General features: G+C 36.2%; 1 protein-coding gene across 1 annotated transcript in view; it reads right to left on the bottom strand.

Moving 5' to 3' along the window:
- OTOGL (otogelin like) overlaps positions 1-27,056 on the bottom strand; it is a 124,634-nt gene that overhangs the window by 42,374 nt on the left and 55,204 nt on the right. Inside the window, exons 25-34 of the mRNA XM_045187339.2 lie at positions 26,316-26,454; positions 19,798-19,932; positions 14,881-15,030; positions 13,528-13,647; positions 12,169-12,285; positions 11,216-11,372; positions 10,656-10,682; positions 5,354-5,521; positions 3,333-3,611; positions 1,386-1,503 (exon numbers count right to left, since the gene is read on the bottom strand). Coding sequence (XP_045043274.2) covers positions 1,386-1,503; positions 3,333-3,611; positions 5,354-5,521; positions 10,656-10,682; positions 11,216-11,372; positions 12,169-12,285; positions 13,528-13,647; positions 14,881-15,030; positions 19,798-19,932; positions 26,316-26,454 — 1,410 coding nt within the window. The remainder of the gene's footprint in view (positions 1-1,385; positions 1,504-3,332; positions 3,612-5,353; positions 5,522-10,655; positions 10,683-11,215; positions 11,373-12,168; positions 12,286-13,527; positions 13,648-14,880; positions 15,031-19,797; positions 19,933-26,315; positions 26,455-27,056) is intronic.

The following is a 27,056-nucleotide window of genomic DNA, read 5'->3' as shown; positions in this document are numbered from 1 at the left end:
CCAACGTTTGTCAATAAAAGCAGCTCAGTAATGCCTCATGTAAAATGATTCTTTTAAAATACTGCCTCCTACTAGAGGCTCCTAAAAGACTGCCTCCTCCATTTCTCTGTTCTCCTTTACAGAGAAACGCCTTAGAAACAAACAAACCAAAAAGGACCTTTTACACTCTGTCTCCATTTTGCTTTTTCCTGTTCTCCAGATTGCCAAATCCAACGAACAATATTCAGTCTCAAGTTTAAAATCCTCACAACCAGATTCCTGACTTTTCCTCCAAGCTGTTCTTCCTCACATTGCCTTACCTCAGTAAATGGCAATTCAGCCTGTCCATTAAACCGAATCATTTGAATGTGCTGGTATTTGACCAGTTTTAATTACAAAAATGGCAATTTCATATTGTTCCACCTAGAAATTGCTGAGACCAAAACTTGAGTCCTTAATTCCTCTTTCTCTCCTAATTGATATTAAATCCATCAGCATACTCTATGACTCTAACTGCAAAATATACCCAGAATCTGTTCATTTCTCATGACCTCCAGGACTATCAACCTAATCGCTTCCCCTCTATGTCTGGTTTGCATTAATGACCACTTCTGCTCTTGTCTTTCCCACCCCCCAATAGGTCATTGGCACTACAACAACCACAGCAAACTCGCCAAAAATGAATCAGATCCTGTCATTGCTCTGCCCAAACACACCACAGCATTATCAGAAAACAAAGACAGAGACCGCACAATCGGGCTCTAAGGCCCTATGCTGTTCGTTCACCACTATGATTCTCTGGTCACATTTCCCATCTTTCTCACTTTTATTCACTTTGCTCCAACAAGCTGGGCTCCTGTATTAATTTTCAAACACATTCCTACCACAGGACCTTTGTACTGTTCTCGATAGAAGGCCCTTTCCCTAGATGTGCACATGGCCAGTCCCTTGACTTCCCTCAGATCTCTGAGCAGATGCCACCCTGTGAGCAAGCTCTTCCCTGACCGCGTGTGGCAAACACACGGGTGCCTCATGCTCCCTGTCTCCCTTACCTCCCTTTATTTTTCTCCATAGCACTTGTTGCCACCTAACAATATATTGCACTGCACATTTACATTTTCATTTGTTAGTTCTCTGTCTCACCCCAGCAAAGGTTAAGCTACATCAGGGCAGACACTTCATCTAGCTTCTTCACTAATGTAACCATAGCAGGTAGAAGAACTCCTGGCGCATAGGCAGCCATTAATAACTATTGACTGAATGAAACAAAACACATTTGTGAATGAGTATATAGCACACACAAATTAATCTTGAGAATGCATTTTTTCCAAATTTAAAAAAATTTCATTGAGAGAAGAACTTGCTAATGATGGAATTTGCCCATTTAATGGTTCACCGTGACTTACGGTGGAAGAAATTTGCATGCGAGCGCTTCAGGGTCACTGCAGGTTCTGAAACAGGGCGTGGCGCAGGGCTCGTACCTCCACTCACACATCCTCCTGTACGGCACTGCTGCCTGGATTTCTAGTGGGGAAAGTAAAGTTTAGATTGTGTGTATTTTCTTTACGTACAGCTTGAAAAATAATGATTGATCATAGTAATTGCTTGGTGATTGATGCTTTCCATGCTCAGGTTGAATACCTAAATTTTGGTATGTCTTCCAAATATTTTAAAAAGCAGGCCCGGAAGAAGCCAAGGAAATTTTTAAATCTTCTTCCTTTCTTTATGTGTAGTGGGTTCTCCTTGATCTACACATTATAATAATACTAAACACTTGTTTGGGATTTTATTTTTTGCAAAGGAAATTTTCTATGATCATATTTTAATCCTTGTAACAACCCTGTTGAGTGGGTATTACTTCCATGTTATAAATGAAGAAGTTGAGGTGCAGAGGAGCCAAGTGACTTGCCAGGTTCAAACAATTAGAAGAATGGCAAGTTCAGAGACATGTTGCCTGACATCAAACCTACGGAGATCATTCATGTTTGTTCTTCTCACAGGACTTAGCACACTTCCTTGCACGTACTAAGTATTATCTGACCACAAAAAGAATGGGTATTTAATAATACATGCTTACAGTTATAAAACCTCCCTTGATTGAAGATTTTCCCCTGTAAATTCTGCTAATACTCTCCCTTTCCCACATCATATTCCAATCCTCTGCAGCAGTCCAAAATTATCTCTGGAGAGCTCCATAAGAGAGAAAGTTCAGGAAACAGGTTATGTTTCTTGAACTCTGGATACAGAATTCAATTCCAAGGTATAGGAAGGAAAATTATACTTTCTGGAAGATGTCTATGCATATAAAGAATAGAGCGACCATTAGACCTGGGTTACTAAGACCATGGGTTCTAAGAGAGGATTGGTTCCAAGATTAGGATGGGCCCCTAGACTTTCTTAGGCTTAGGAAACCTGCAAAGATCAGTTTCTGAGATTCTGGTGATGCCATTGGCTATGGTTGTCTACAGCTCAGGAGGAGTTGGGTCTAGTTCCAATGGAGCAGATTTCTGGAATGGAGGGGAAATATAGGTCTGTAAAGTTCAACCATTAAGTAAAAATATCACATCCACTCTACTGAATGCTGTATAGGCATGTCAGTGGCTCTTTTCCTCATGAGTACAGAAACGCTTTTCAAAATTAAAGCTCAATTTGAATGATCTAAAATCCAAAGACAGTCCAGGTGTACAGAAATTTATCCACAACAGGAAAGGCAAATGATTAGCTTTCTTAGTCTGACTGAGAAGAAGAGTAGGTTAGACTTAAACAATTTGTATAAGAGACCCAAGGCAGATACTAAGTTCCTCAGTCTTGAAAATAAAGCATGAGTTTTAAACGTTGGATGAGACAATGAGGTTTTTCTCTCTGGAACCCAGGAGATTCAATAGCTACAGAACTCTAAGGCCCTTTAGAAATCAGATCAGGTTCCTGCTGAGCCAGGGAAATCTTCCAGAGGTCAGTGGAACCAGACACCCTCGTATTCAGAGGACAGAGGTAAACACTTTGTCTTTATCATTAAGAATCAGGTTATTGAGAAGTTGTCTTCTAGGAAACAAAAAATAGATACAAACACCAGATACCAATGAGACATAGGTGAGCTCTATTTCCGAAGTCCAGAAAGCACTGAAAGTAATAATTGGGTCAATAGTTGAACATAACATTATTCGAGGCTGTTCTAAGCAATTTATAGCATAAGCAATTAACTTATACTATACAATAACCCTCTAATGTAGGTATTATTATTTCTATCTACTTATACTCCATTAAACATGATTTCAAAGTTAAAATCTGATAAATATCCTGCCATTATGTAAATTATCTACTAATTCTTGTTTTGAAGATCTCAGGAAACCTACCTTCTATGCTGAAGCTACTTGAATGTTTAAAATCTTCAGAATCATCATATTTTGATGCTTTGACAATAAAATCGGAGAGTGTGATGAAAAAGCCTTTCTTGCTGTATAACTCAAATGCACTGTAACCAGGAATCCAGAGGCCCGGATGGTGGAAAAACGTGGCTCTCCGATGAAAGGCAGAATTCGCCTGCCACAGTTTCAGACTGAGAGTGTCGTCGTTGTGGACATAGAGAAAGTAGTTTGGCCTTTCAGCAGATTCCAAGGAAACGAGCGCCAGTGCTGTGAAACACAGAGCAGTGAGCGGACGACTGCCTGGGTTCTCTGGAGAAAGCAGGCGACCACCACGGGCATTATGAAATGTACTGATAAAGCTGACAGAAACAAAACTGCAAAGTTGCCACGCATAATTAATGCCGATCTCAGATATTTCAGAAGTGACTGGTAAGATCTCTTTTTAAAAGTAGTATTTTAATGCATTGAATCACAGTGGCTACTTTAATCAGTCTCTGATGAGTTTTATTTTTTTAATAATTTATCATGTCTTGGGGGGGATGTATCAACTTAGGAGCCCGGAATGTACAGTATCATACAAATAGTTAAGTGATTGATTAGACGCCTATTAGTACTGCTGAGCTTTAACACTTTCAAATGTGTTATATCTACAAATGGCTACACTGAATGCTACAAAAGAATAAGATAATAGAGAAACAAATAGATTTAAGCATGCCATTGCTTTCCAGTATCACTGAGTTCTTTATAAGCAAATGTTCTTGAAAGTTATTTGACTGCATTAAGAAAGAAATGTCGTCCACATTATTGCCTATTCCCAATGCATGATCAAATTGCTAATAAACTACTACAAAGCATTGGGAAGTATCATCCTTTTTGGTTATATACTTTAAAAGTTTCCCTTATACTTGCAAAACTCATGCTATAAATGTTTTTTAAATTAAGATTTCAGGTTTAATTTCTTAGACAATTTCTTTAGGTAATTTACTGAATGGGAGAAGATATTTGCAAAGTATATATTTGGTAAGAAATCTTAATTTAAATCCATTAGGAATTTTCTATTAAGAACATCGGTTATTGTAAATCACACAAGGAAAAGCTTTTTTTAGCCAATATATTTTTTACAAAGGCATTTGTTGTATCTTAAAATTTGCAAGTCCCACTTTTGAGCACTGGAAGATACAAATAAGAATAAAAGAAACCTTTATAAGAGAAAAATATATAACTAACATGAGTTAGAACTTCAGAATATGGTAGCGTTTTCATAGACTGAAAAAACTAAGAAGCTGTTTTTACCAGACAGAGCAATTTATTCTAACTGGAGAATCAGGAGATGTCTCAGAATAGGTGAAATTTAAGTTGAATTTATTCCTTCAATAAATATTTCCTGAGCTTATACAACACACCACGCATGGTTCTAAGCAGGGCTGGAAGAGTAACAATGCGGCCTGAGCCTCGCAGCTCAGAAGAGGACGGTAGTCACCAGACAGGACTGGTGCCGGGCGCGGAGTGGATCAGCAACTGCGGGCCTGGTACCACGTCCCGCAAGGCCATGTGAGGGTAACAGATTGGCTCAATGGCCCTCTTGGCTCTGATTTATGCTCTTAATAGTTAACAACTTTGCTATCAAATCAGAATTTTTTCTTTTACTTTAATCTAGCATTAAAATCCTTCAAAATTGGGTTATTAGTGGACTGTTTTTCAAAAAGTTCAATTTAAGTTCTGTGGTGAATACTACAAAAAATTTAAGCTGTGCTTTACTTAGGACCAAAAACTTAATCAAACAATTGTGATTCTAACACATATATGCCAATAAATTTTTTTAAATGATTTTATATACAAAAGAGATAGATAGATGGTTCATGTGCCAGCATCTTATTTTATATCCTCTGGGGCACCTAGAAAAATGCCATAAGTATATTAGATCCCAAATTAATATTTAGTGAATGAGTAAATGAAAAACATGTAAATAGAAAACTAAAATCTTATTTTCAGTTGGAAATTATACTTACATGATGCCTTCTCTTTGAAAAGACCTGGAGTGATCATAAAACTAAACAATAAATCACCATAAGTTCCGCTTCTTGGCAAAGAGAAGATGTTTCTACTGGTTATATTGGCCCCCAGAACAAGGCCACTCTGCCCATAACTTGCCAGCATATATGGACCTTCTCCAAGCCCTATTTAAATACAAATTAGAGAATTATAAATTGGTATAGAATTTTTGCATTTCAAATTCTCATTTCAATGGCATAACTTTAATAACAAAAGATACTCCTAAACTTACTGAGCATTTAAAGATTTGTAACTAATAAAATTACTGAACTCTTTTTCAAAATGTATATTTTAATTATTTGGAATATATACATACACATTTAAATTATGTAACTTAGAGTATATACGCTCACAAATGTGTATATGTATATGTGTATGTACAGCAGTGCTGAATGTGAGGTTGACTTAAGCTTTCTGGATCTCGAATTTTCCCACATACATGAAGAAGCTTTTCTAGTTAACCTTCCACTCTAATATTCCAAGAGTCAAATCTACTCCTAATAAACATCAGTTTAGTTATCCATCAATGGCCAGGTATTCTGATAGTTTTCTAAAAATAGTCTCTCCCCAGGAGGTTACATAGCATGAAAACAGAATTCACAGACATGATATACAATAATTTACTGTTCTGGGAATTACTGAATTTCACCAGTGAGGCATGTCTATAAAAAAGGAAAATAAGATGAAGTTCAGCAGAGAAATTAAATATCATTTCATTTAAGACTATCATTTTCCATACACTTAAATGGTTCCATATAAAGTAGAAAATATTTACTATCATTAGTATAAAACCAAACCCAAAACTCAATCAGAAAAATTTTTCTGCATACTTCATCTTATAAACAGAAGTATATCTATTTAAATAAGTTCACTAATATTTTTAAAATATATGAGTTAGGTTTAATGATAGTAAGATCAGTTTACCTTCATCCCAATCTCTGTGCCCTCCAGTGCTCTTAATATAACTGAGGTACCATAACACTCATTTATTCTAAATCATCAATTAAGTTAAATATTATCAGCAGTATACTTTTTATAGATATGTGTGTTTTATGTTATAAGTTACTTAAAATGCTAATACATATGTACTGGGTGGTATCAAAAAAGATTAATCTAGTTAATCTCAGTGAGTTTCACTTTCCTTCTTCAATTTTTATCTCAAGGATGATTTTCCTTTCTCGGACCACTCTTAAGATGGAGAGAAGAGGTGCCCTCTCCCTCTCTCTCTGTCTTCCTCCCTCCCTCACATTTCATCCTCTACTTCCCCAGGCACGTTATCTCTGCTTTTCTCCTGAGTTCCAAGGGCTCTTCTTTTGCCTCTGTGACTTATCTCCTGAGACCAATGCAGCCCAGCTGGATCACCTGTTCTACCTCTGTAACTTTCTAAATAAACTTCCTCTTATAATTTGAAAAAAAAAAGATGGAGAGAAGAAAAGATTTAAAGAAATCCAAGAACTAGTTTTTATGCCTTTCAGAACAATGATCAGGCCTAAAATAAGGAAAGATCATTGAATTAGCTCATTCGAGATTCCAACATTTATCAAGTAGAAAGGAGAACAAGAACCAAAATTTTAATCATTAAAACCAGGAGAAGAGGTAGGGACTCATAGAATAAGTTATCTTCAAGTGTCCCCTCTACTGAATCATCAGCTAGGGTGCCTCACCGCTGAACAGCTGGGGATGCTTATAAGGAAAAGAGCTTTCTTAGGGACTTGAACACCTGAGTAGAGATGGAGACTTGAAAGAACTCTACCCCCACAACAAAATGAAACTGAGTGGGTACAGTGGAGAATTTCCCTATGAGCCTTGCTGCAGTGGAGAGAGTCATATACACTCCACTGTTGTTAAAATGTACTGTGTTTCTCTATGAGCTCGAACCTACAACAATCAAAGAAAACTATATCATTAGTCTGCACCAGCTACGGGCTTGTTTTCTAGGACAGATGAGAGCCACAAAAACTTCTAATGTGCAATATCATTCAATCTATAAATATGTTAATTAGTATAAATACAGAGGCAGCAAAAGGAGGTTAATAATAATAATAAATACAATAATTAAAAATAAATGATAATACAAGCACTGGCTGCTGTGGCTCAGTTGGTTGAGCATCATCATCCTACAAACCAGAAGGGCAAGGGTCCAATTCATGATTAGGCCAAATGCCCATGTTGCAGGTTCGGTCTCCAGTTGGGGTGCATGGGAAAGGCAACCAACTGATGTTTCTCACATCAATGTTTCTCTCCCTCTTTTTCTCCCTCCCTTTCTCTCTCTAAAATATATAAGCATGTCCTCAGGTGAGGATGAATAAATAAATAATAATACAAGAATAAACTGTTTCAAGTACTCACAACTGTACACTATTTTTGCCCACCCTTGTACGTAAATAATGTGCAAATGTGTAGATAGATATGTACATTGTAACAGGATGCAATTCAAATTGAGAAAGTCAATACAACTACAACTTGAGGGTTTGAAGACCCTCACAGACATTTAAAATAATAGGGAAAGGAAATACACAACTGAACAAAATCTCCACCTTACCGCACAAGTCCCAAACTACAGCAACCTGAAGACACACTGCCACTAAGAAATACATTTGTATAAAAATCAAAAGCTTCTAAATTCACTCCCAGTTGATTGATATCTTGTGTCTCAATTGTTTTCATGCATTTTTCACCAATTGAGAGACAAAAGTTATATACTTTATCATTAATTTTTTGCAGGGAAAAGAATAATTTTACCACCTGCCAAAGGCATCATTTCCTGCAGTGATTATTTAAACACACTATTGAGGATATCTTATCACAAAAAACTCTGAACACAAAACTTGCACAACAATGGTGGTGGGAGAGTGAAGTCCTTGCTCTGCTACAGCAATAACAATAAACCCTTTACCTTTTGGTGAATCCCACAAGTGAACATGAAGGTGGTACATACAGTCCTTGTATTAAGGATCATTGACTTAATCTCACCTGTAACCTCTGAATTCTCCTACCTTATTAAAAAAAATTGCCTCTGACATAATCACAATTATTTATTTCTTTAGTAGCTTTAATAATAAATATCTTAATAACATAGTGTCCACTGTGTGGTAAGTGAAGAGAGAAGTATGTCAGCTATGAATATCCAAGGAAGATGAGATGAATTTACAACAGCTCTGAAATCATTTCAGATGAAACAAGAATAATCATTTAACGTTATTTCCTTTTTTTACTGCTATTAACAATTTCTACAGTTCTGTATTCCCCTCAGTCATCTATTTTTATTGCATTATTTTCACAAACTCTTACTCTCCTGTGCAGATTGATTTTTTTCCCTGTTAATTTGATCACAGGAAATAGATTCCCCTTCACTTCGCTGAGTCCATCAGTGACTCCTAAAGGCCACAAGGCTCACGTTCACCCTCTGAATATGACCAATATGGTATTAAAAATGAAACTAGAAGAACTGGTTTGAAGAATCCTACAACACACTAGAGGAAAGAACCATCAGTAGAAGTTCAGCAGACATTGACAGAAAGGAAACTGTGTGAAGGAGCAGGAGTTAGAGAGTCAACACTCAGAAAATTCTGCCTTGGGATCCAAGGGCCTGAGGAAGGAACGCCACAAAGCACAAAGGAGTAGGTGGGGATTCCCACAGCAGAACTGTGTGAGGCAGGAATTCGTAAGTGAGGAAGTTATTAAAGCATTTTCTTTTGTCTTTTTTCTTTTTTATTAAATGTATTGCGGTGATATTATTAAGATTACATAGGTTTACAAATCCCAGTTCACCATATTTTGACTAAGTGACTTTGGCCAAGTTATTTAACCCCTCTGTGCTTTGATTTCCTCCTCTACAGAGTGTTAATAACAATATATGCCTTACAAGCATATTGTGAAGCTTAAATTATACAATATAGGTAAAGTAGTTAATACAGTAAAACCAGTTGTTGTTATTATTTTATAAATATTAGGCAATCATGGAATCCAAAGGACTACTGTGGAGTGTGTGTGTGGGTGTGGATGTGTTTTAAATCCTGAACAGGAAATATTTGGGGTTAAGAGTTTTCTTTAACTACCACCAAATACTTTTAATGTTGGATTTTTTCCTCCATCAAACTTCCATAAGTGTAAAAAACAACCAAAAACTAAAATACTTATTTTCTTTTTAATTCATCATTTCTATTTCTCTAAAATTTCCTGGCCTCCTTCAGATTGTAGCTGACAGATTTCTCCCTGGCTCAATAAAGCACCAAAAATGCCTTCAATTAGTTGCTTAGTTGTGATTGTTTTTTTTTAAATTTTTATTGTTGACACTATTACAGATGTCCCCATTCCCTTCTTCTTTGCCTACCTTCACTGATCCCCCAACCCCCTTCCCTCTGGCCTTCACCACACTGCTGTTGGACTTATGAGTTATGCATATATGTTCTTTGTCTAATCCCTTCGCCTTCTTTCATCCCATATCTCCTCTCCCCTCCCTTCTGACAGCTGTCATTCTGTTCCACATGTCCATGGTTGTAGCTGTTTGTTTGTTTAATGGCTTAGCTTTTCTATAACTATTACTCTAATTTCTCCAGTCATTTACATGTCCAAAATGATCACTATGTGGCTATGCCTTCATCATTAAACAGGTGTGACAAAAAGCAGGCACCAATTCTACCAACTTCTGGCATTTTCACTGAGAATATAGTTCTGTCTCACATCCACTGTAACTTAGTTTTAACCAGCACCACCTGGCAGACTTCTCATTTCAAAACTATATGCTTGTCAGAGTTTGGAGATTTTCATTATTACTATTAAATGAATACGTTCTCATTCTTATAATGTTTAAATAATTATTTTTGCCTTAATTGATGAATATATAAATCCCTTGTACTATTATAATTGTATTTATAGTTTGTTCTTTCTACAACATAATAGAAGTTTGAATAATGTCCATTTTCATACATAATGGTAAAAGATATGCATTTGATATATATCTTTCTTCCTTTTTACTTAAAAAATTAGCTAACTTTACTCATTCACTTATTCATTTCATTCAAAGACTATGAAGGGCCTCCTAGGTGCTGAGAAGATGGCTACACCCTCTTTATATTTTCCATAGAATAAATTTAACACACATACTTAGAAATTTAGATACATTTTAGAAGGCAAAGGTTTTACTGGGTTATTAACCAAATTATGAGCTATTCATACTTTGTTTCTAGCAAAGTTGTTTAAAAATCTGAATATACATTTAATAGAATATTATAGTGATATTCTTGAAATGCCACATACCTTCATTGTAATATTCACAATCAAGTGCTAAAAGAAAAAAAAAGAAGAAACATTAAACTGTATAAGAACCTGCCCACTTATCTACACATATACAAAATATTGCCATGGGTTTACCAATGACCAAGCAAAAGAACACAGAAATGACACCATTATAAAGTCTTCAGATGACCATCTACACAAGCACACAATAAGTTGAGAGTCAAATCTGAAAGCAAATCCAAAATGATGTTTTTTAAAAATATGTTTCTTATAATAAGAACACAGAAACTTCACAGCCATAAGAAGTTTCCGAGGTATCCGAAGATGGTACATAAATAAATTCTAGTCCAAAGTTACAGTTACAACAGTCAAACAGAACAGGAAATGTTCTCTCAAATTTGTTTATAAATCCTTTAGATATACTAAAATGTGTCTTCATTGTCAAAGGAATTAAAATGTAGTCATCTTAAAGAAATACTATTTCCATGAGTTCCCCGGTATTAGTTCTAGGAGAAGACAAATTAGCATGATCTCCTTACGAGGTTCCCACTTATCGGTGAGGTCCCGAGCGGGGTACTCACAGCACACCGTAGATGTCCTCCAGTGCACCGGGACCCCTTCCTGACAACACTTATATGCGTATGCTGCCACGCTCGTGCACAAGCACTCACAGTCCCCACCGAGGTTACAGTTACACGTGTCTTCGTGGCAATTTTTGGCAAAAGAAGTAACATCAATCTGAAAATGAGGAAAGAGATTAATTAATTTCAGTAAGTACTAACTACTTTTTATGAAAATTCAGCATTCTAAGGAAAAACTAACTGGTAGATTTTCAAAAGTTGGTATCAGTTAACACTGACATCTAGAGACTTCTTGATATCTTAAATCTCTCTATGGCTCAAAGAATAAAGAAATTTATTAGGCAAATGTAAGATCAAAGAACTAGCAAAACAGATAATGAGATTAACATGCAAATACAATGTCAACATATGCAATATAACATGTATATTTTATAGGAGTTCATTGTTTCATCTTTGGAATATTCACATGGCATTAAAAGAATGTTCTGTTACCAATTGTGCTTTTATTTGACTTTTATGAATATTTTAAACAATTAAATTTCTAAATAAGTTACATTCCATCTTGTGATGTGATTATTAAACCATTTTAAATGTGCCGCTAGAAATACTTTTAAACTATGCTTTGGTTTGAAGAAAAGAATGCCCATTTGGCAATATTCTCTGAAGAAAAACAAATACAGCTTTGATCAACCTTTTATGGTTTGAGTGATGCATGCAAAAAATGCTGCACACTAGAAGAGATTAGTGCAAATATTATGTACAGATGTACGCTGTTAAATAAGATGGTGTAAGGGAGAGAGTAAGTCAACTAAATGCATCACTTCTACAGAAAAACAAGCTACAAGTTTGTCTTCCTAACAATGAGTAGATATATTACTTGTCTTGTTCATGTTAATATTGTAGATACAGAAGTACCCATTTGGATTTGAAAGTTTAGTAAAGTGTTCATTTACCACATTGCGACAAGCAGCAAAAACATCGCTGTACAAAATGGAGCATTCTTTCTTGGCATAAGGAAATTTGTTTTGATGTGCCTCACAGGGTTTAAATAATTCATGTGCGTTTTCACACTGTGGAAAATGTTAAGGGAGAAAAGAAAGATTTAAAGGGGTGACCTCTGAAGCAGAAACCAGAGTAACCTCTCCCAACTCCATCCATTACAGTCACCTCTAATATATTCTCATTCTTTCAGATAGGCTTTACCTTAAGCACCTTCGCTGAGCCAACCCCCTAGGATAGCATATATTATTATTGAAAAATCATAGTGATATTAGAGAGAAAGTAGAGGTAAATAACTTTTCTGCTTTCTTAAATGTGGCATTTAAATGATTAAAATAATTACATGAGCACATGAGACTCTTTCCTTTAATTTTCACCTCTTTCATTTCTGTCACACGCCAGCCTCTGAGGATTGTATATACTCCAGTGTCTACACGCTCACCACCCATATGCTCAGCAATTTGGTCTCCACCTCCTCTAATCCACCTCCCTGAAACCTCCTGGGAAAAGTCACCAGTGGTCTCTTCACTAAATGTAAGGAAGTTTTTCAGTCTTCATCTCGCTTTACCTTTCGCTGCCTTTCATTCTGCTTACTTCTTTGCCCTCTTTAAATGTCTCCTCATTCGCCTTTGACAGCACCATTTTCTGGGCGGGTTCCTCATTGGCTGCCGCCACTCGCCCTTCGCCTTCCCCCTTTTCTTCTTTGAAAATCTTGATCTTCAAACCTGTCATTGTCACATTTTGTGCACTTCTCATGGCTTCAACAACCTGAAAATACTAGTAACTGCCAAGTCCGTATTTCTAGCCTGGATCTCTTCCCTGAATCTAAAAACTGGACATTTCCACATAAATATCTCTGTCGCTTCTCTTTCAGCATGTCCTAACCTGACTTTCTCTACAGCATTGCCCTGTTCTCACTGTCACCTACCAGCCACTCTCCTCTCTGCCCTGCCTCAGGGAAGACCACGGCATCTGCCCAATAAGCCAGGAAGATACAAGACTTTTTTGAATGTTCCAGGTCCAGCCTTCCTAATACAATCTTTCATAATATTTGTCTAATATTAGACAAATCATTTAACCTTCTTGAACCTCATACATGAAAACAACACCCTTTATATTGCATGATTGTCACACGAAATATAAGAGAAGATAAATGCAAAAGTAGTTTGTCAAATGTGAATTACTATAGAAATATTACATAAAATAGTATTACCTAAATATATTTTGCTATAAGAATAAAATATTCCAGTGAATAACCATATCAAAAAATTTGTTAAGTTCTAACAAATTTTGAATATATATATTCAACTTACCTGTCCTAGTGCCCAGCTATCTCCAAACACCTGAGCATTTCTCACTTCTATGTTATTAGAGGTGGTCATATCATTTGAAGTACATTTGTCAAAGTTTCCACATAATCCCGATAGTTTGTTCTAAAGTATAAGAAATTACCATGAAATCGTCTGTATTCACTTCAACATTTAAGAACTCATAGTCACTAAAATATTTTAAATATTTAAAATAGACATCTGAAGAATTTCTACAACGACCATTTAAAATGTTTCAAAAAGGTTGAGTTTCCTATCTATTAATTAAATGTAACAATTATTTTAAATTCTCAAAAGTGTTTTATCATCCTCCAAATTTTGTTTTTCCACACTTGCCAGTGTTTTAGCTTGGAAAAGTGTAATACAAACATACAGTATGCCTGCGTGTATACACATATGTTTTTTTAATTATAAGTCCCCACCTCCTGATATGTTTAAGGTTTTGTAACAGTATGAATGTTGAAACAATAAAATAATTTATTTTTCTACAGGTCAGACTGAAAAGCCAAAACATTTAAAATAACTTTTTTTGAGATTCAATAGGTTTTTATTAAACATTCTTGATCAATTTAATTTTTTGACTTTGTATTTATACTCTGAGATAATTTAATAGGTATCACACATATACAAGGTGCTAAGAAAACGTTCTGTACAGATTTTCACCAACTCCAAACCATGGAACTTAGATTATTCAGTTAGCCCAAGTGTATTGCTATAGTAACAACTAAAGGTTGTTTGTATTGACGATAGAAGTTTCTTGACTCTGTGACATCGCATTTCTGAGTTTCTCTTCTGATAGCCCCATATCTTTCTTACTGATACTCATTTTAAAATATAATTTAAAGAAAAAACAAACTTTAGCATTCCTACATCATGCCATTCTGAGATACAGGACTGTGGTGGTAGATGTATAACCCTATGCATTTGTTAAAATCTGTAGACTGTAAGCTGTAGGAGTAAAATTTTTACATTTAAAAATAATTTCACTGTGTATAAATTCAACAATATATCCAGAATGTGGAGGGAAAGATGGAATGCATATTGTAATAAGTGAATCAAACTGTATTATAAATATATCACAGACCATGCTGAAGGGGGTGGGAAGAAAGAAGCTGACCTAAGTAACTTTGGAAAATTGGATGCTGTAAGGTTAATGGCAAAAAGAACTATATACAAAACTGTACTCTAGTTGGTAAAGCGGTTCTTCACTGGGGTATGAGTTAGTAATTCTGAATATACAACCAATTTCTTAACTAAAAATATCAATCATTTCATTTCCACAAAACATTGAAAGATAAATGTAAGTTTATATCTTGCATCTCGTTTGGATTGACCTACCTGCCACTGGGGTCCAACCTTGATATGAATGGTTGTCTTTTTATCCCACAGAATGGTGATGTCTTTCTCTGGAAGGTACACTACCATGTAGTACCCTGCCTTCCAAAGCTGGTATGTAGGCTCATTTTCCAGGAAAAAACCTGATAGTTTCTTTAAAAATAATAATAATGATAAAGAAAAAAGTGAATTCCTTGTTCTCTAACCAAAATGTAAACATTAAAAGTTACTATCCACCAATAAATATCTATGTGCTAGTATTCTTGCTTAGTCCCATTTTTCTGAATTCTATAATAAAAGACAAAGTAAATGTATAAAATAGTTAACAGATAAAATTGGTTATGAGATACAAACTGCCTGATGGGCTCAACATGGACATGTGAGCACAGGGGAAAAGGTATTTCAGTTACAGGGAAAAGCATGAACAAGAGCATGGATGAAGAATAAATTAAGGGGATATACCCACTGACTCGGAAATTCCATATTGATGTCAAATAAATATGACCGAGTACAAAAAGGTATGACTTCATCTACAAATGTACATAATCAGAAGATAAAATCACAAAGTGTGTGTATGTATGTTTGTGTACACACATACACGCATATATTTTATACGTATATATGAAAGAGAGGGAGAAGGAGAGGGAGGAAAATGAATTTCCATGAAAGGGACTGAGGAAGGTTTCTTGCAAGGGGTGGAGGATGAACTGATCTGTAAGAGGCCATACATAGGAAGGTATAGAGGGCTGGAAATGAGAATGGAGAAGAAATCATTCTTAGCAAAAGGGATCACCTGAACAGAGGCTTAGAGGCAGGAAAATCCAAGATTTGGTCAGGACTAAGGAGAGCACCAAAGGACGCAGGGGTGTCCAACTTTTTGGCATCTCTGGGCCACACTAGAAGAAAAGTCATCTTGGGCCACACATTAAATACACAGCAACACGTAATCACACACAAAAAATCATGTTGTTTTAAGGAAATTTATGATTTTGTGTTAAGCCACATTTACAGCCATCCTGGGCTGCAGGTTGGACACTCCTGGTAGAGCATGGATTTCATGGCTAGAGGAGCCTCAGACCCTTTGCAACCATGTCGCCCATAAACACAAGGGCTGTTATTCCACGGACAGATTGTACTGAGTAAAGGCTTTTGAGTAGGAATGTGACAGACTGTATTTGTATATTAAAAGAAAATTATTTATATGCTAGAAAGGATAACAGTAGGAAGAAACTAGAGATGGAACCCATTGGGAAAACTTAGTGCCTTTAGCCTCAAGTGAGAATATACAGTGATCTTTATGAGCAGGGTCTATTCACTATAAAAGGTTACATTGAATTCAACATTGAAATTAGCTCATATAATAACTTCCAAATTACATGGTTAAATCAAATTAAGTAAAACTAATATTTTAAGAAGCAAAATGAAAATTATGAGATATGAAATCATTTGGATATTTTTCTCACCCCCCAAGTAATAAAAAAGGCATACTTTAGAACTACTATACTATAGTAGACACTTATAAATATTCCATAGGACAAATTAAATAAACTTAGAGCCATAAGGAGTTTTCAGTCTCTTACACCAAGGTCATACTTGTAAGTGCTCAGTGTATTCGATAAAACAGCACCTATTGTATAACCTATCTGTTGTTAATGGCCTCTATCTACCTCATTTCCTTCTACCCCCAAGTGCCCAGTTGGAGTTAGGGGCAAGGCCCTGGGTACCTATGAGGGTCTTCACTCAACCTGGAAGTATCCTTGTGCCCAAGTAAGCAAGGCATTAAATAATAAAGGAAAAATACCATAACAGGACAAGAGAAACTGCAAAAGGAAGGAAAGCATTTTCCTGTTTGAGTGGGGTCCCACATTTTCATTTTTCACTAGGCCCATAAAACATGGAGCCTGCCCTGCCCCCAAGTCACTCTCTGCCATAAACCCATTTCTGTTTTGATCATACTTTTCAGTGCCTTTCTATTATCTCACTTTGTCTTTGGCATATTATCTGTCTTCCACCCACTTGCACTTTAGCTCCTTGAAAGGTGTACTTTGTCAAGTTCATGCCAGTATCCTCAGCTTCTATATCAAGCCCTGACTCATAAATTTTGAATACCTTCCTGCACTGGCCTGTTCACAGGTCTCACCTTTCAGGCTTATCAGCAACAATTAAAGCATGGAGTGTGGCTTATTGCTCCGTTTCAGACATAAAATACTCCTGTGTGTTTTCCTATTAAATTTCCCTCAGACTGACTGACATGTCGTTAGAACGTAAAATGAATTTTTGGATAGGGCAGCTTATTGTTCGACTTCCTTCCATTTGGTTCTGTACATCTTTCCTGTTTGCCTGCAGGACAGTTTTTATTAGACAGGACAGTTTGCTACAAGACAAACAATCCTCTTTGATCAAAAAGAGATGCATATTCCTTTCGTTTCAGATTAGAAAGGAAGGATGGTTCTCGCCGGAAGAGTTTTGTGCAATAAATTGCCCAAAATGGAGAACTCCGCTTTAGGTGAGAATTACAGCACTTTACACAAACTCTAGTGATATTATAAATGTGAAGAATTAAAACATTTAAAGTACAGCTTAAATAAATTCATAAAATGTTTATGAATTTTTAAACAATGTTTATGAAAACTTACATTTTTAATAAAATTAAAAGTGTGCGTTTGAAAAAAATACATTTATTTTCTTCTGCTGGATGAGCAATCCATCTGCCATAAAATGAATGGTACTTATTTTCACTTTTGATGTTCGAGAACAAATATTAGGAGGGATTTGTTATGCTCAAGTTACCTTTATGACATTTCCTCATCGACCTATATGAAGGAGAATCACCAACACCTGCACACAGGTAAAAATTGGATTTGAAAGCTACACAGAGCTGTAATTACCACTTCAATGTTGTGTCCAAATGTCTTTATAAGACCATTTACTATTTTCTCTTCAGTTTTTGAACACATTCTTGTTCTTAGAGAGAACTTTCACCTATAAATGACTATCCAACCGAAGGTTACACCAAACTGTAGTAGTTACTTCAAAAAGATGTCAACAAGACTAGAGGAACTCTGCTCTGTCCGAAGCTGGACTGCAGCCTAGTCTCAGTGCTTCCGACTGAAATGTCAGCTGTGTCCTAGGGCACTGGCTCTCAAACCTTAGTGTGTGAAGGAACTGGGGGTACCATTAAAAACACTGATTGTCATTCTCCATCTCAACCATTGTAATCACTAAGGTGAGATTCAGGAACCAGTTTTTATAACAAATATTTCACATGATATTAATGCAGAAATTTTGCAGACCAAACTTGGAGAAACACTGTTCTGAAGTCTCAGAAGCCATTATTTAAGGGCCATATGTCAAATCAAGTCATTTACACCATTCAAGAGCCTCCGTGATCTGGAACCAGCCTGCTGTCTACAGTCCCCGCCCCTGTGTCTCCTGCATTAAAGTCAACCTGGACACTTCTCCCTGAATTCCTTTGACATAACCTCCTTTGATATTCCCATACACTTCAACTAAACTAAGCCAGTTGGGGTTCTTCAAATATGCCATTTCATCATTCAAGAGGAAAGGAACAATACAGAGCATTGATTCCTTTCTATTCTCTCTCTTCACCTGGCTAATACCCACCCATCCTTTAAGACTCAGTTCAAATCATTTCATCTAGAGCATATTTTCTGAGCCTTCAAAAATCAGGAGGGTAAAAGAGAGGAGAAGAAACATTTTTTGTTTAATCCTCATATAAACTTCAGTAGAATCATCCCAATTTACTAATAAGAAAGCTGCAGTTTGCCCAGAGTGACTCAGCTAGCAGGTAATAGAAGTTCCAAACTGAGTGCTGAGTGACTTCAAGGGTTATGCTCTTAACAATGACCCTAAACATCCAAGGTTGGTTTAGGTCTTCTTCCCAGGGGTTCCCATACTATCCTGTATGTACACACTCTTGCCACATATAACACATCACACTGTACATCCTTAATTACTTAAATGTATTCCCCACCAGAGATAACATCTTTAAGGGCAAGTACAGTGTCTTTTCACTGTTTTAGTCTCAATAACTAACAGAGATTTTGGTGCATAGTAGAAATATGAATGAATGGATGAACAAATGAATGAATGAACAAACGAATGAGTGAATGGAATGGATTCATTCATTGGGCAGGCTCCAGGAGTGCAAGGATGAACAGGGTGACTGTGGTTCCAATTCTCACATAACTCATAGACAAATGAGGAAGACAGACAACTATACTCATAATTTCCCCAGTGCAATGCCTGAGGAGAAGATCCCTGAGAGAGATAAAATGAGACCTATCACATAAGCATAAGTTAAATGGAAAGGTTGATCCAGGTAAAAGCAATGACATTTAGGAAGACACAGAAGTAAGGGAAAGAACACAGAGCCCTTGAAGAATGGATAAAAAGCTCCAACTTCAGGAATATGGGCTCGAAGCAGAAAGTGATGAGAGGTAAGTCGGGAGAGGTGGCGGTTGTTAGACAGGCGAGGCCTTGCCGGGCTCTGGGAAGGCGTTTGAAAAGTTCAAAGCACTAGAGTGACGGATTAGGTTTTCATTTTAGAAGAACCAGGCTGACTGCAGTGTGGCAGGCTCCATTAGAGCGGCGGGACTGAGACTGGCAGTCAGGAGTCTAGTTTGGGGGACGCTGAAGTGCTCTAGGTAACAGGTGACTGTTGGCTAAAGCCAGAATGACAACTGTAGGAATAAAGAAAAGATTAAAGAATTAGAATATGGAGAATTGGCATGTAAACAAAAGGGACAAGTCAGGTATGACTTACTGAAACCACATAAAATAGCAAAGAAAAAAAATCTAGTAACCAGCTACAGAGAAAAGTACCCCAAATTGTTTCTATTTTATTTTCAGTATCCTCAGGACAAGTTAAAATGACCCTAAAAGAAATTTTTCACTAACCTCTTTGTAAGGAGAATCATTCAGGTAAATTTCAGTGTCTCCAACTGAAATCAAAACACTTTTAGAACAAACGATATCATTGTCAAAGCATTTCTTGTTCTGGGCAATGACCGATATATCTGAGTCATCCGTACTCTGAAATGTCAGTAACATTGTATTAATACAATCGTGTACTATACACAATTTTTAGCCACTTTTATTAACAAATCTTAAAGAAGACCAAGATTTACAATGGTGCATATTGAAACTGAAATACAACTTACCTCTAAAATAAAGATCATTTTGTTTTAATAATATGAAGAATATTCTGAAAATATACCCAGTTAGCTTAATTTTTAAACATTTATCTCCAATATCTTTTGTTAATATTTTTAATAAAGCTTTTTTCAATTTTATTATTATAACTCAAATTTATCAACCAGTCTATTTTCAATAAATATCCCAAAACACATGTAATTTAGGGGAATTTAAAATTTTTTTCATTTTAGGCCACGTCTTTGTTTTAAAGAGTTTTCTAGGTAAGTAAGTGTATGCCTACAAGCTAAAACTTAAATATATACAAAACTGTGATTCATGTTGGTAAATAAAATAATGTGTATCATTTGAGGGATTCTTGTGAACTTTGTATGTGTTATCTCCCTTAACTGTTACGGTGCTTTCTGAACTAAATACTACCTCCATTTTACAGATCAGGAGGTTAAGAAAGAGTAACGGACTGTCCAAGGTCACTTAGCTAAATAAGCGCAGAGACAGAGTTCTATTTTTTTTAATGCCACTTGCAGAGAAATTAGGAAAGCTCTAAGCAGTTGCTGAGGAGAGAAATCCAGTGTCGGTTACAGGTTATCCTTGTTTGAAAGACTCATTTAGTCCCAGACACTAGAAACCAACCCCCTCACCTCTCACCTCGCCCTTGCCTTTTGGCCACTCACTCCATCCACTAAGAACATGTTCTCTAGAATCAATGTTTCTAATTTTGTATCCCAGCTTCATGGATGGGCTTCTGTAATTTTACAAGCCCCAAAAATGCATTGTAAAATGTTGTTTTTGAGTATCTGTATTTTTCTAGGAAGAAAATCCATGGTTTCATCAAATTTTTGAAGTAGTCTTTACCTGCCCCCAAAATTAAAAGCCACACCACTCTGAGTTCTCCCACTAACTTGGGGAAGGTAGGAATTTCATCACAAAAAAGGGACATTTTTCTGGACTCAATATCCAGTTTTTAAGGACTCACACACATTTCTGGAATCCTTTTCATTTGTAGGCATATGGGTCAGTGTTTATTTTCAAAGTAAGAAAAGTCTTTAAATGTTTGGAAATCATATAGGTCTGGATGCAAATTCTCCACACTTAGTTTTTGTATCACCAGCAACAGGAACACTAGCTCAATATATCTTTTGGTTTGTCTAAATCCTTCCTGTCTCATTAACAATCACCATAGCATAGTGCCCAGAGGACTGGTTTTCAATCAATGGTGTTGACACAGTAATTGATGTGTCCTTCTGGGACCCATTTTTCCTTCCTTCATAGTCACTGAGAACTTTTGCTTTCCGGTAATCCTTTTGCAAAGCATGGCCTAAGTTTTGAAAAGGAGAACAATAAGATGATTGTGGCATTGTTCTACTAAAAATATAATGCCACACTTTTCTGCTTTTGTGAATGGTTTTCAAAGAACAAAAATAATATGTAATTTAGGACTTTGTTTTGCTCTTCTTCTTGGGAAGAGTTCGATGAAGCGATGTGAAAAGCTGGCTGACATGTTTTCTATTGCCATTTCTATTACCAATAATGAAAGCGCCTCAGTGTCAGCTGCATTCTTTATATTAACTCCAAAGAGCTGAGAAACATTCAGTATCGTGTGGTCTGTCTTGTAATGACACGTTATGTTGACAGCAACTTGAAATAATTATCAATTCCTAAGAATCACAGTTCTCTAATTTCCATTCCTAATGTATTTCGAGTTATATTAAGTTTGAAGGTAATGCTACAGAGTGACTAAGCCACATAGTAATTATGGTTACAAGCTACAGGGGAAAAATCAGCATCAATGCCCCTCAGGGATTCCTCAAACCCTTTATTCTCAGGTAGTAAAACAAGGGCAGAGAATATTCTCCCAAGTGATTCTGAAACATAAACTGTCAGCACCTCTCAAGGTAGTATATTATTTTACTGGTCTCAGTCTGAGCACTGTCTTAGCCTTAGCCTTTTAAAAGCAACCACCCCACATAAAGCCCCTGCTGATACAGTAGCCACAGGCAGCCACATTTCTGTCCACACCTGATTGGACCCAAAGCGATGCATTCATTCATGGGCCAACGGACTTAAATGCTAGCAAGCAAATGACAACTCTATCCAATTAGATTATCTCTCACACTAGAACCAGAAAATGGTGGCTTTAAAAGTTTTTGTGGTAACATCTGTGGGTAAATAGGCATAGAGAGAATAAAGGTGGAGTAGCAGCTGAACAGGTGAAAGCAAGCTTCGGATATGAGGAAGCAGAAACACTGATTGAACGGAAGCAAAGATGGAGGCGAAATATAGAAAGGAGTGACACAGCAAGCCTGAGGAAGCAGAAAGCAGAGCATTCACACAGACTGTTGGAGCTGCACCAATGACACCCGAGCACCCGTGGACTCCTGCTGCCTGGGAAGCAAACCCACCCTTCGGCTCTCATCTGTGTGAGGTGCACTGTCCTGCTCAAGGATGTCCTTGGGGTGTTATTTCCCTCAGGGTTTTACACACAAACCACCACAGCACTCACTCCCTACTATTTGTTTCCTGAAATAGCAAATGCTTAACCAGAATGCTTCTGAGAAGGAAACCACTCTGAGGTGTTCACTGCAATGGAATTCTCCTTGAAAATATGCTGATAGAGAAGTGTTATAATGGGGAGAAATATGCCAGCACCAGGCTTCCCACTTCCATGAAACTTGCCTGTTAACTGCTCTTCTGGTTAAAATTAGTTATAATCCCACAACGGAGCTTTCATTTGACCCAATCATCTGGCTTCTTGTTTACTAATGACTCCTCAACTGTAAAATGAGGGTAAAACTAATATTTTCATAATTGTACCCTTAACAGCTCCTAGCATAGAGGCATAGAGTATAGACTTAAATATGTAATTAATTATTATTAAAAAGTAGAAAAGTAACACCTATCCTTCTTAAACTATTCCAAAAAATTCAAGAAGAGGGAAGATTCTCAAACTCTTTTTGTGAGGCCAGCATTATCCTAATTCTAAAACCAGGAAAAGACACAACAAAGAAAGAAAACTACAGGTCAATGTCTGTGATGAACATAGATGCTAAAATCCTCAACAAAGTATTGGCAATCTGGATCCACCAATACATGAAACATATCATACATCATGATCAAGTAGGATTTATCACAGGAATGGAAGGATGCATTCACAAATCAATAAATGTAATATATCACTTAAACAAAATGAAAGACAAAAATCACATGATCTTATCAAGAGATCCTGAAAAAGCATTTGATGAAATCCAACCCCCATTTATGATAAAAAAAAAAAACTCTCAGAAAAGTGGGAATAGAGGGAGCATACCTCAACATAATAAAGGCCACATGTGAGAAACCTACAGCCAACATCATACTCAATGGGCAAAAACTCGAAGTGCTTCCCTTGAGATCAGGAAGAGACAAGGGTGCCCACTTTCACCACTCTTATTCAACAGAGTACTGGAAGTCCTAGCCCTAGAGGTTAGACCAGAAAAAGAAATAAAGGGCATCCAAATGGAAAAGGAGGAAGTAAAACTGTCATTATTCACAGACAACATGATAGTGCACCTAGAAAACCCTATAGTCTCCACCAAAAAACTACTGGACCTAATAAGTGAATTCAGCAAAGTAGCGGGATACAAAGCCAATATTGAGACATTGATGACATTCTTGTACACCAACAATGAAGTATCAGAAACAGAAACTAAGAAAAAAAAATCCCACTTACTATAGCAACAAGAAAAATAAAGTACCGAGGAATACATTTAAACAAGGATGTAAAAGACCTGTACTCAGAAAACTATACAACACTGAAGAAAGAAATTGTGGAAGATACAAATTAATGGAAGCATACACTGTGTTCATGGATTGGAAGAATTAACATCATTAAAATATCCATATTACCCAAAACAATCTATAGATTCAACACAATTCTTATTAAAATACCAATGGCATGTTTCACAGATCTAGAACAAATATTCCAAAAATGTATATGGAACCAAACAAGACCCCAAATAGCCTCAGCAATCCTGAGAAAGAAGAACAAAGTAGGAGGGATCACAATACCTGATATCAAATTATACTACACTGTATATCAAGACACTGTAATCAAGACAGCCTGATACTGGCATGAGAACAGACGCATAGATCAATGGAACAGAACAGAGAGCCTAGAAATAAACCCATGTCTCTGTGGTCAATATTTGACAAAGGGGGCATGAGCATACAATGGAGAAAAAACAGTCTCTTCAATAAATGGTGTTGGGAGAACTGGACTGATGCAGGCAAAAACAAGTGAAACTAGAACACCAACTCACACCATACAGCAGAATAAACTCAAAATGGATAAAGGACTTAAATATAAGTCATGATACCATAAAAGTCCTAGCAGAAAACGTAGGCAGTAAAATTTCAGACATCCCACATAGCATTATTTTTGCCACTATAGCTCCTAGGGAAAGGGAAACAAAGGAAAAAAATAAACAAATGGGACTATATCAAATTAAAAGGTTTCTGCATGGTTAAAGAAATCATCATAAAAAATAAAAAGAGAACCAGCTGTAAGGGAGAACATATTTGCCAATGATACCTCAGACAAGGGTTTGATCTTCGAAATATATAAAGAACTCATATGACTCAACACCAGTAAGACAAAAAACCCAATTTAAAAATTGACAAAGGACCTAAATAGACACTTCTCCAAAAAGGACATACAGATGGCCCATAGGAATATGAGAAAATGTTCAACATCACTAGCCATCATAGAGATGCAAATTAAAACCACAATGAGATACCACTTCACACCTGTCAGAATGGCCATCATAATAAAAAAAAAATGCTAACAAGGATGTGGAGAAAAGGGAAACCTAGTGCACTGTTGGTGGGAATGCAGACTGGTGCAGCCACTGGAAAACAGTATGGAATTTCCTCAAAAAATTAAAAATGGAACTGCCTTATGACCCAGTGATTCTGCTGCTAGAAATGTATGTTGAGAATCCTGAAACACCAGTTCAAAAGAATTTATGCACCCCTGTGTTTATAGCAGCACTATTTATAATAGCTAAGTTTTGGAAGCAGCCCAAGTGCCCATCAGTAAATGAGTGGATCAAAACACTGTGGTTCATTTACACAATGGAATTCTACTCAGCAGAAAGAAAAAAGGAAGTCCTACCTTTTGAGACAACATAGATGAAACGGGAGACTATTATGCTAGGTAAAATAAGCCAGTTGGTGAAAGACAAACAATATATGACCTCACGTATAACTGAAATCTAATGAACAAAATAAACTAATGAGAAAAATAGAAGTAGAGACATGGAAATAGGGAACAGGTTGATAACTATAGGAGGGGAGGAGGGAGTGGGGAAATGGTGGAAGGAAGGGGAAGAGACTAGTCAAAGACCATGAATGAATGATGCATGGACAGGGACAACGGAGAGGGGATTGACTATGGGTGAGAGGAGTGAGCTGGGTGTAGGAGGGCAAAAGGAAAAAGAAAAGAAATTGGAACAACTGTGATAGGATAAACAATAAAAAATGAAATAATAAAAAAGTAGAAAATAACTACTAGAAAACCTATGCTAAAATGCTATCGAAATGTTTGAGGAGGTTTTAATACATAGGACTATTATTTTGCATATTTTTGTGAAATTTCTTTCCTAAGCTTACATTTTTTATTTAGAAATTTAATTCTCAAGGCAGTGATATCTAAATAAATTTTAAGTATACAGGAAATCCAAATGCATTAAACATTTGAAAAATTTGAAGGTATTTATAAGATATACAAAGCCTGGCGTTTACCAAAATATAGCAAAATAACAGTCTAAAATTGAGAATATTGCCTTTTGATTGCTGCAACCATAAACAATATAGAGTCCAATACCTGATTTAATGCTTTATATTTATATTTGCCAAACTAAGTCAATAAAAATAAAATGGTTAACATTTAAAATGCAGTAACTATCTATCAAATACTATTTGTGAGTTTTGCCTACATTTATCTCAGCTAATCCTAAGAACTAGCCCTGGAAATAGGTCCAAGTTTTATCCTCATTTTACAAATGAGAAAACAGAGCACAGAAAATTTCATAACTGGGTAATCACCACTTATAAATAATGAAAATTTAGAATGAATCAAGGAAATTAGACTAAATTGCTTAACTTTTATAGATTGTATTAATGACATATGGATTTGTCATTAATCCATGTCATTAATATGGCCAGGCATACTCGTTTTTTACATTGTCTTTGCATAACTGTAAAAAAGTGTAATTGTGACATACCTTTATCAAAAATACCTGGCAATCACCAATATAGTCATATTCCAGACCATCAAAAGAATGATAATGCCGGTCCCCATATATTGTGCACACTGCTGGGCATGGATAGTATGTGCAATTGAACATTCCTCGCCGACAAACACTATCAGAAAATAACACCAGTTACCATCGTAAGAAACAGCTCCAATTAGATCTTCAAGTGACATAAACATTGGAAGGTTTATATTCAAGAGCATTGGCAATTTCTTCTGATAACATTACACTAACAAATTAGGTATATATTTACCACTTCATTTATTTAAATTATCAGACACCACAACCAAGCCTAGAAATTGTGCCTGGGTCACACTAAAAACAGATGGTGGAATGAAAAATTGAACATAGTCTTGCTGGTAGACAAAAGACCACAATGCTGTCTTCGATACTTGAGTTTATTTAAATGCACTAGGTGAGATTCTGTTCATGAGTTTAGAATTTTTACCCATATTTTAAGAAAATTGTATTGCAATTTTATTTTATGGTATCCTTCTGGCTTATTTCCAAACAGAAAACCTTCCATTAAATGTGACTTTCTCTGTGGAGTATTTATCACTTTCTTATAAACTTGAGATATTTTTTCTTATTAAATTTTCAAATTGTCATATATCACACTTTTCTTCTGGATTAAACAAATATGCATAAAAATAATGGTATGATGCTCCTATAGATAGTAGCTCTGTCAATGCCCGAATGCCTTTAAAATCT

This window comes from Desmodus rotundus, chromosome 3, assembly GCF_022682495.2.
Source record: "Desmodus rotundus isolate HL8 chromosome 3, HLdesRot8A.1, whole genome shotgun sequence".
Lineage (NCBI taxonomy): Eukaryota > Metazoa > Chordata > Mammalia > Chiroptera > Phyllostomidae > Desmodus > Desmodus rotundus.
This window is presented reverse-complemented; position numbering and strand designations above follow the sequence as displayed.